At 37.6% G+C, this 10,144-nt stretch overlaps 2 protein-coding genes across 2 annotated transcripts; one reads left to right on the top strand and one right to left on the bottom strand.

Moving 5' to 3' along the window:
• The first annotated feature begins 1,745 nt into the window (after positions 1-1,745).
• Positions 1,746-5,154, top strand: LOC136210582 (elongation factor G, chloroplastic). Its single transcript, XM_066001915.1, has 4 exons — positions 1,746-2,102; positions 2,425-3,842; positions 4,256-4,768; positions 4,874-5,154. Exons 1-4 carry the CDS (start codon positions 1,847-1,849, stop codon positions 5,039-5,041), a joined length of 2,355 nt encoding a protein of 784 aa, XP_065857987.1. The 5' UTR covers positions 1,746-1,846; the 3' UTR covers positions 5,042-5,154.
• Positions 5,155-5,865: 711 nt separating this feature from the next.
• Positions 5,866-9,887, bottom strand: LOC136210583 (hsp70-Hsp90 organizing protein 3). The gene is made up of 7 exons (XM_066001916.1): positions 8,840-9,887; positions 7,043-7,331; positions 6,859-6,944; positions 6,552-6,775; positions 6,399-6,465; positions 6,242-6,301; positions 5,866-6,156 (listed from the first exon to the last, which is right to left on the bottom strand). The coding sequence occupies exons 1-7, from the start codon at positions 9,734-9,736 to the stop codon at positions 6,043-6,045; spliced, it is 1,737 nt and encodes a 578-aa protein (XP_065857988.1). The 5' UTR covers positions 9,737-9,887; the 3' UTR covers positions 5,866-6,042.
• Between the last annotated feature and the right edge of the window lie 257 nt (positions 9,888-10,144).

The raw sequence follows: 10,144 nt of genomic DNA, 5'->3' as shown, positions 1-10,144 counted from the left end.
GATCAACACAGCATTCAATCATAAAGCAATGTAGACAAATAGCATAGTTGATTTAGTGAAGATGCGACTAACTATTCAATACAAAACATAAGTAAGCATCACATAAGATTGGTTAATTTAAAAGGATAGATGCATCAAAGTTTTGTATTCAGGGTCAGCACAACAAAAGTACACAAGGGAAAGACTACAAATTTTAACAAAATGAAATTCCTAGTTAAGCTAAAGCTATTTCTTCTTGTAGTTGAGTTGAGCTTCATGCTCTTCTTGAAATTTTCTATCATAAGGTTCACCATCCAATCGGCATCACAAAATCCCACAATATTAATCAACCAGCTTCGTCAAATCCGAAGTCCATGAGTAGGTGTTGAACAGAGGTAGCAAATGATTCGCTTTACTGCTTTCTAGTGATCAAGTGTTGGTTGGTGCATAAATTGACCAAATTTGTTAACTGCGTGAGAAACATCGGGCCTTGTAATGGTAACATATTGAAGACCACCCCACAATGCTTCAATACAAGCTAGGATCAGAGAAAGACTCACCAATTTTAGAGCTAAGTTTAGCATATATGCAAGTAGAAGTGGAGATAGCTTTAGCATTTGATATGGTGGATTTTTGTAAATGTCTTGAATATATTTATGCTAATTAAAAAAAAGAACATCAGAAAATGAGCTTCCAAACCAAAAAAGTAAAACAACGAGCAAGATCTTTTAGTACGAATTTTAACTGAAATTGTTTGACCAACTGAGAGAGAGCCTGAGAATCATTAGCTATAACACGGATATCATCCACATAGACTAAGCAATACAATTCAACATTGGTTGCTCGAAAATAGTGAAGTGAGAAATCAAATTTAGAGCTTTTGAACCCAAGATTAACAAGTGTTGTAGAAAGACATTTATGTCATATGCGAGGAGCTTGTTTCAAACCATACAAGCTTTTCTTCAATCGATAAACATGGGTAGAAAATTGGTTATTCATAAAACTCGGGGTAGTTCCATATACACAACCTCATCAAGTGAACCGTGGAGAAAAGCATTAGATATATCAAAATGAGTGATAAACCAACCATTTGACACAATAGTAGAAAGTAACAATCGAATTATGGTAGGTTTGATTACCGGACTATAGTATAACATCCTGAGGACTATTTTGGTCTAGTATTGGCTTGGGACAAGGGTTATCGAAAGGTGTAAATGGAAGTGGACTCAAGGACAGTATTGAGTTTCATGTCTGGTCAGATTGAGACTCATCACCCGTAGGCTTGGCTAATTGTGAAGTGTCAAGAAATGCGGGACAATGATTGGAAAGTTCGGTTCGTTCATGCGTATCGAGAAGGAAACAAAGCTGCTGACTAGATAACGCATTTTGCAGGTTCGTGTTCTTTGGACATCACGAGTATGATGTACCTCTTATAGACCTCCAAAATATCCTCGATGCGGACCGACATGATCGGTTTATTCCACGGATGTTTACTACTTAGCTTGTTATCTCTTTGTTCTTTTTTCGGGTTCTATTCTAGCCCTCCTATTTACCCCAAAAAAAATTTAAAAAAGAGTACTTAATAAATTATTAATTAAACTGGGTAGTGTTGATATTGTTATTTTTATGAAACAGGGGTAAGAAGATGTAAATCAAATTTTCTCTTTTTCCTTGATTAAAAAAAATTCAGAAAAATAATAAATAATTAGAGGCTGATGAGGCTTCATAACTTAAGTAGCCTACTGAACTGAAAGCAGAGCCAATAATTTATCTCGTTATCCCTAAATATAACATAACATATCCATCCACAACTTTCAACTCTGAGCGAGCGAGGGAAACGCTCCGAACACTTGAACTCAACTTACAAATGGCGGCAGAGACTGTAAGATTAACAGGTTCTTGTTCATCTTCACTCTGCAACTTCAATGGGTCTGCCAGGAGAGCTGATTCTTCCTCTCCTTCAATTCGGTTTCTGGGTCTCCCTCCTCGACCTTCTGTTTCCCCTTCTCCAATCTCTTCTTCTCTTTCCAATTTCTTGGGAAGTAGGCGTATCAAAGTCTTCAATTTACGCCCACAACAGCAGAGAAGAAGAAACTTCTCTGTCTTCGCCATGGCCGCTGAAGGTTTCTCTTTCTCTATCTCTTTCAATTGTGTCAATTTAGTATCTTCTTCACTGAATTGGGTTGTTTTCATGTTATTTAGGTTACCCTTTTGTTGAGGACGTTCTGTTTGTTGAATTGCTTGCCTCACATGAAATACCTTATTTGATTATGCTTCAATTTCTTTTTTTTTTTCTTCATTGTGTTTGATTTGATTTCTTTGTTATTCGGGTATATATTTTCTGTTTCCGTTGTTAATGTAATTCAACAAAGAGAGGAACTTTCATTTGTTTTTGGGTAATTGTTACTTTCCTTTGTTAAATTTAACATGTTTCTTTCTCTTCAGCTGAGGGAAAGCGTGCAGTTCCATTGAATGATTACAGGAACATCGGAATTATGGCTCACATAGATGCAGGAAAGACAACTACTACTGAAAGGGTTCTGTACTACACCGGAAGAAACTACAAAATTGGGGAAGTTCATGAAGGTACAGCAACAATGGATTGGATGGAGCAAGAACAAGAAAGAGGAATCACCATTACTTCTGCTGCAACTACTACATTTTGGAATAAACACCGGATTAACATTATTGACACTCCTGGCCATGTTGACTTCACACTTGAAGTGGAGCGCGCGCTAAGAGTGTTGGATGGTGCTATATGTCTGTTTGATAGTGTGGCCGGTGTGGAACCACAGTCTGAAACTGTGTGGAGGCAAGCTGATAAGTATGGAGTACCGAGAATTTGCTTTGTCAATAAGATGGATCGCCTTGGAGCGAACTTTTTTCGAACAAGAGACATGATAGTGACGAACTTGGGTGCTAAACCTCTTGTTCTTCAAATTCCAATTGGTGCAGAAGATAGTTTTAAAGGAGTTGTTGATCTTGTAAAGATGAAAGCAATACTCTGGTCAGGAGAAGAATTGGGTGCAAAGTTTGAATATGGTGATATTCCGGCTGATCTTAAAGAGTTGGCTGAGGAATATCAGGCAAAAATGGTAGAAACCATAGTTGAATTGGATGATGAAGCTATGGAGAATTATCTAGAAGGAGTTGAACCTGATGAAGAAACTATTAAAAAATTAGTTAGGAAGGGTACTATTTCAGGCAGTTTTGTGCCGGTCTTGTGTGGTTCTGCTTTTAAAAATAAGGGGGTTCAGCCATTGCTTGATGCAGTCATTGATTATTTGCCATCCCCGCTTGATGTGCCACCGATGCAGGGTACTGATCCTGAGAACCCAGAAGTGACAATTGAAAGAGCAGCAAGCGATAGTGAACCATTTTCGGGACTAGCCTTCAAGATCATGAGTGATCCATTTGTGGGATCCCTCACATTTGTGAGAGTTTATTCAGGGAAGCTATCTGCAGGGTCTTACGTGTTGAATGCGAACAAGGGAAAGAAGGAGAGAATAGGAAGACTTCTCGAAATGCATGCCAACAGTAGGGAAGATGTTAAAGTTGCTTTAGCTGGTGATATTGTGGCTCTTGCAGGTCTAAAAGATACAATAACTGGTGAAACACTCTCTGATCCTGAGAATCCGATTGTCCTTGAACGTATGGACTTCCCGGATCCTGTGATCAAAGTTGCAATTGAACCCAAGACTAAAGCTGATATTGATAAGATGGCTACTGGTTTGATCAAACTTGCTCAGGAGGACCCTTCTTTCCATTTCTCAAGAGATGAGGAAACCAACCAGACTGTCATAGAAGGAATGGGGGAATTGCATCTTGAGATTATCGTAGACCGCCTCAAAAGAGAATTTAAGGTTTGTGTCTACTCATCTACGTTATTAAATGTTCAACAAATAATTCTAGACATTCGCTCGCATGACTTTGAATACTCGGAGAAAAGATTTCAAACTTTGATGCACTTAATTTTGAATTTGAAGAAAGAAATTTTATCAGATGCTTAGGTTTGATTGTTCTTTGACTTGTTTTTATGAAACAGTTAGATCTGTTCATTTTGAGCATGCACATTTACTTTGTCAACGTGTGTTACGTCAGTTCAAGTTAGAACCGCGTTTTAGTTGATGCTATCATTGTGCAAGAGAGAAACGTGAGGGAGAGATGAGAATGAACAATTCTAGAAAATGAACAAAAATGAAGTTCAATAGGGAAAAAAAGTAGTTTCTAAATGTGTGATTTTATTGAAATGATATGGAATGTTTGACATGAATAGGTGGAAGCGAATGTTGGTGCACCTCAAGTAAACTACCGTGAAAGTATCTCGAAAATTTCAGAAGTGAAGTATGTGCACAAGAAACAGTCAGGTGGACAAGGACAATTCGCTGATATAACGATGCGGTTTGAGCCAATGGAGTCAGGCAGTGGATACGAGTTCAAAACTGAAATCAAGGGAGGTGCAGTCCCGAGAGAATACATTCCTGGTGTGATGAAAGGAATAGAAGAGTGCATGAGTAATGGAGTCTTGGCAGGATTTCCAGTTGTTGATGTTCGTGCCGTGTTAACAGATGGTTCTTACCATGATGTAGATTCAAGTGTATTAGCATTTCAGCTTGCAGCCAGGGGAGCTTTCCGCGAAGGAATAAGGAAAGCAGGGCCAAAAATGTTAGAACCTATAATGAAGGTTGAAGTTGTGACACCTGAAGAGCATTTGGGAGATGTAATTGGTGATCTCAACTCAAGGAGAGGTCAGATTAACAGCTTTGGTGACAAACCCGGAGGTCTCAAGGTATATTAATCTAAACCATACCCTCTTCATATACTTGTATATATTCGCATAACACGATTATGACACGAGAACCAGAATTAACACCTCTGTTTGTAACGAATACAGGTGGTGGATTCATTGGTTCCACTAGCAGAGATGTTTCAATATGTGAGTACGCTTAGGGGAATGACGAAAGGGCGTGCATCGTACACAATGCAATTAGCCAAGTTTGATGTTGTGCCTCAACACATTCAAAACCAACTTGCTGCAAAAGAGCAAGAAGTGGCTGCTTGATTCTTGTCTTTTTTTTAGTTGTCAAAATTGATACTAATGGTTCAAGGAACCAGTTTTGTTTTGTTTCCTTATGTATTCATTTCACATATAAATGGGAATAAATTAAATGAAAAGTGAAAGAAAAAAATCAAAATGATCTTATATCTGAAAAAATACGTATCTAAATACGGATGTGTTGGAGCTAATTAAATATTGTAAAATATTTGTATTTGGATCAATTGAGTTGAAGCTGAAATTGATGTGAGATATGTGGGAAGATATTCTACATGGAAGTTTCAGTTGGAAGAGGAAATACAGAAAATGCAGGAGATGTTGATATGAAGAACGTTGTTTTCTGGATCCTGAGATTCTCACATTTAGACATGTGTTTTATGAAGACGAGGAAGAAGAACAATAATAATTTCAGCAAATCTGCAAATGCAAAACAATTTCAAGTTCTCTTTTTTTTTTTTTCATGCTATTTGATTTCTGGCATTTTAATGTTTTCTTTGTTTTCATTTCAATGTCGTTGCAGTAAAGGCTTTTTTAATTAACAATAATAAGAAGTGTTGAGATCTTCAATAGGCATTAGAAGGATTTGATTTCCTGCTAATAAAAACCATCTCCAACAGAACCGTAACAGAACTATTTCGACTTTAAATTGGGAGAGCAAATTCATAATACCATATCCTAACTTAGAACATAAACAGATCAAAGAAGTGCCCAACTATTTTAACACAAATTTACATCAGATGTAATGTTACTGCAAATCTATGATCCAATTGTGAATTCAGGATCCACTAGCCTCCTTCCATCTAATGGAGCTTCAACTACAGAAAAGAAAATACCAAGAAAAAAGATAGTGAAATTGCGAAAAAAGAACATTACAAAAATTTTACCCAACTGAACTTTGGTTTTCAATTTATATCACCAATCCACAATTAATATCACAATTCAGTGACCAAAAAAACAAACATAATATCATGGAATTCGTTTTTTCTTTTAAATTGGCCCTGCATCCTCTATTTGATCTGGACTATTCCTGCATTCACTAGCTTCTGAATCTTATTCATCACCATCGGATTCTTCATGTGTTCCTGAGCTGACTTTGGGTTCTCTTGGAAGTCCACCAATACCTGCAATATTTATGCCAACACAACATTAGCAAAAATCTAACAACAGAATGAAATTCACAAATTGAAGTATGTTTCGAGTATTTACCTGTCTCATAACAGGATCTGAGAGAATGTTTTGGACTTCTGGGTCCTGCATTGCCTTTGCCTGCAACATGGGATCAATTTAAATCACAATCGCGTAATACAATTATGACATGATCCGTTTTGATACCATTAGATAAACTTTAGGAATGAAGTCTAACCTGTCTCTCTTTTAGATCCTCAGGGCTTATATCACCACGGCTGGCCTTGTTAAGTTGGTCCACACATCTGCCAAGTGTTTGGGAGCATACTTATTTGTAACCATACAAAAGGCATTAGCAATGGCAAGCATAAATACAACTATGAAAACATACCTTCTCACGCCATCAAGTAATTCCTGGTTCTGAGGATCATGCTTAAGCCCTGCCTGGTACGTTTCCATAGCCTTTTCATACTCCTTCATGAAAAACTGAACAGCCCCTTTTCTTGTATACCCCTTTGTAAAAGTTGGATCAAGCTCAATGCATTTCTCTGCATCCTTCAGTCCCTCTGGTAATGCCCCGAGTTTCGTGTAGCATGCAGCTCTATTACTATATGCCTGAAAGCAAGAAGCAGCTAAAAAGTCAGTTCAGCGTGATAACATACTTTGGAACACAAAATATTTGAATAGTTTTCTTTTACCTTGGGGTCATTGGGGTTCCTTCTCAAAGATTCTGTATAATGCCTCACAGCTTCTGGGTACTTTTGTTGCTTGAAATATTCATTCCCTGCAGAAAATCATTGCCAACAGTCCAAGTAAGGCACATGCTTGGATAATTCAAAACATATGTTCACCCAAATGAAAGGATTCGGTGTGATGAATCACCTTTCTCACGCTCCTCATCAGCCAACTTTGGATCAAAGTATTCTTGTTGCTCGAGTTCCTTCTTGACTCTCTGGGCCTCATTAAGTTTCTTCAATGTATCTGGATTGCGATGCTCTGTAAGAGCTTTCTGGAATGTCTCAATAGCAGGATCAAAGTCCTGGGAGCATTTAGCCATTTTTACCAAGGCAGTCCCTTTCCTTGTTAGAGCTCTAGCTACCATCTTGTAGTCTGATCTAAGTTCTCTTCCCCTTTCAACAGCCTTGTCACAATCTTTTATGCACTCCTCATACTAAAATAGCAGTAATAATAGATCAGAAATGTATATCAAGTTCATGAAATAAGAAAATAGTGGAGCAATGACCAAAAAAAAATGTACCAATTCATAGCAAAACCTGAAATCTATCAACAGCAGCAACAACAACGAAAAAAACAGAATTAGAGCAAAGGAAACGATCCTATGGATTTGATTCATGACCATAGTTGTCAAATCGAGATTTGACTTGAAATCCTCATTTTGTGAATTGTGACCCGGAAATCGTAAAATTCAGTTCAAATTCATAATATTATAAAAAATAAAAACAAAATATTTACCATGTTGAGCTTAAAATATTATCAATTATTAGTCTAGAGTGAGTTTAGTAGTTTCTGTTGTTTACGTTTTTGATGAACCGTGAAGATAATTTGGTTTTGATCAATATGGGACTTGCGTATTGAAGTTGGAAAATCATGTTAAAATGTTTTGATTTATTAATTATAACAATCTTATTTCTTATTAATTATAACAATCTTATTTCTTATTCTTTAAATTTCTTATTGATTTTTTTCCATTAATTTATCTCCTTCCTTACTTAGAGTTATAGTTTTCCTAAATAACAATATGAAATTTAGTGAATCATAAGATTCTGTGACAACCTAGGTTCGCCTCATAGATTCAGCTCGAAATAGAGCTGAATCGACTCGAATCGTACGAATGGTGAGGTATTCTAATAACAGTGTTCATTAGATGAATCAATGTTAATAAAGAATTGCTAACTAATCAAAATTTGAATTTGGGTAATACGCCTTACCGATAACAACTACTCTTTCAGTGGTATCACATCTGTCAGAGCTTTTGATCATTTGGTTGCACTTTTTGTTCAATATTTATACACATGTTATGTCCTAAACTAAAACTTGATGCCACCAAATGATCAAAAGCTCTGAGATCGTGCTAAGATCACCTTAATCCCATTTTTGTTCAAACTACCAAAACGGACATATGATTCAGGCACTACAATAACACACCAAATTGTTGCTCTTCAGAAACATTATTTATATCCAACAATTACCCTCTCAATAGCTTTGACTAGAAGTTCAATATTTATACACATGTTATGTCCTAAAACTTGATGCCACATAAGGATTTGGAAGCCATTGTGATCATCACCACCTCTAGGGAATAAAAAGAGAAAGAAAAGCTCACTATAATAGATCTTATCAATTTTACGGAGCCAACACCAATAACTATCTTTATGGGAACCGTTACATCGGATATAAAAGCATGAATAGAAGGTTCAACAAATTCAAAATAGAAACTGCATGTCAAGGGGCTTGTTCAAGCAAAGTCATTAATTTACCATAGAGGAATATAGACTACTTCTAATGTTCAAAATAGAAACTGCATGTCAAGGGGTTTGTTCAAGCAAAGCCATTAATTTACCATTGAGGAATATAGGCTACTTCTAATGTTCATGATACTAATTACTTAACTTCAGAATTAATATAAAAACGAACTAAAGAAAGAAGCATAAGCAATACCTGGCCCGTCTCCAGATACACAGCAGCTCGGTTTGTCAAATATGAAATATCCTCGTCGTCAAGCTCCATTGCCTTGGTATAATGAGCAATTGCAGTCTCGAAGTTTTTCTTCTTATAAGCTGCATTTCCCAACTCCTTCTCTTTAACAGCTTCAGCTTTTCTCTCCTTTGCTTCCTTTTCCTCGTCTGGAATCTCCATGGGTTCAGGCTCTGGCTCGCGAACCTTCTCCTCCCTCGGAGGTTCTGCCTTCCTCTCCTGCTGAGGAGGCGGCGACGAATCATCTTCCGGTATATCCATATCTTCCCCAGCATTAGGTGCTCTAAATTTCACGTTAAGCAAAACACCCAGGGCTTGCATCACCCTTTGATCTTTCAAATGCAAATTCAAATTACTAGGGTTCTTCTGAATATCCTGCATCATTTTAACAAAATCAGGTTGCTGCAAATACATCCTCGTTGACGGATCGGCAGTCAATTTCGCCCACATCTCCGGTCCTGAGAACGCATCCCCAAAAGGACTCGGGGGCGGCACTGAACGTGACCTGGAAGCAGCAGCCTGAGCATCAGCCAAACCGGACTTCAATGGTTCATTATTGGGATCAATCTCAAGCCCCTTTCTATACGCCGAGATGGCATCCTGAGCTTGGTTCAAGCCAAGGTGAGCAGCGCCGAGACGTGAGTATCCTTTAGACCAGTCGGGCTTAAGCTCGACGGTCTTCTTGGCATCAACTAGCGCATCGGAGTAGTTGTGAAGTGAAGCGTATGCAGCCGATCGATTAGAGTAAAGAACATGGTTGGATGGGGCAAGAGAGATTGCGTCGGAAAAGTGTTTGACGGCGCTAGAAAAATCGCCGGCGGAGAAGGCGGCATTGCCCTTAGCTTTGGCCTCATCAGCCATGATTAAGAAGAGAAAAAGGGAATTTGAAAAGGAAACTAGGAATTTGGAGTAAAAGGAAGTGATTTTAATCAAGGGGAAGCATTAATTTGGAGAAAATAAAATGTATTATAGGGAAAAAATTAGAGGACGAGAGGGTTCTAGTGATTCCAGAAGAAGGGCTTCTGGAATGTTCCTTCGCATAGGGTTCGCTCGTGGCCCGCGTGTTTGGCTACTAGAGTAACTTTATCTTTAAACTGTTATTATTTAGTGTTCTAATCCATGAACGTTATGTTTAGCGTCCCTTTTTTTATCAGCCTCCCTTCTTTGATATTTTTGTAATTTTCATTGAAAAACAGAAATTCTTTTTTATCTTTTCCAAAATTAAAAACCCAAACAACATTAATAGTTGGATAACATGATAAAAAAAAT

Source organism: Euphorbia lathyris, chromosome 1 (assembly GCF_963576675.1).
Source record: "Euphorbia lathyris chromosome 1, ddEupLath1.1, whole genome shotgun sequence".
Lineage (NCBI taxonomy): Eukaryota > Viridiplantae > Streptophyta > Magnoliopsida > Malpighiales > Euphorbiaceae > Euphorbia > Euphorbia lathyris.
The sequence above is the reverse complement of the archived record's forward strand: the minus strand, read 5'-3'. Positions and strand labels throughout refer to the sequence as shown.

Coding starts and splice junctions, on each gene's coding strand:
- LOC136210582 (XM_066001915.1), top strand. CDS start 1,847: ATGGCGGCAGAGACTGTAAGATTAACAGGTTCTTGTTCATCTTCACTC. Junction 2,103..2,424: donor CTTCGCCATGGCCGCTGAAG/GTTTCTCTTTCT, acceptor CTTTCTCTTCAG/CTGAGGGAAAGCGTGCAGTT. Junction 4,769..4,873: donor ACAAACCCGGAGGTCTCAAG/GTATATTAATCT, acceptor TAACGAATACAG/GTGGTGGATTCATTGGTTCC.
- LOC136210583 (XM_066001916.1), bottom strand. CDS start 9,736: ATGGCTGATGAGGCCAAAGCTAAGGGCAATGCCGCCTTCTCCGCCGGC. Junction 6,302..6,398: donor AGGATCTAAAAGAGAGACAG/GTTAGACTTCAT, acceptor CCCATGTTGCAG/GCAAAGGCAATGCAGGACCC. Junction 6,157..6,241: donor CAGATCCTGTTATGAGACAG/GTAAATACTCGA, acceptor TAAATATTGCAG/GTATTGGTGGACTTCCAAGA.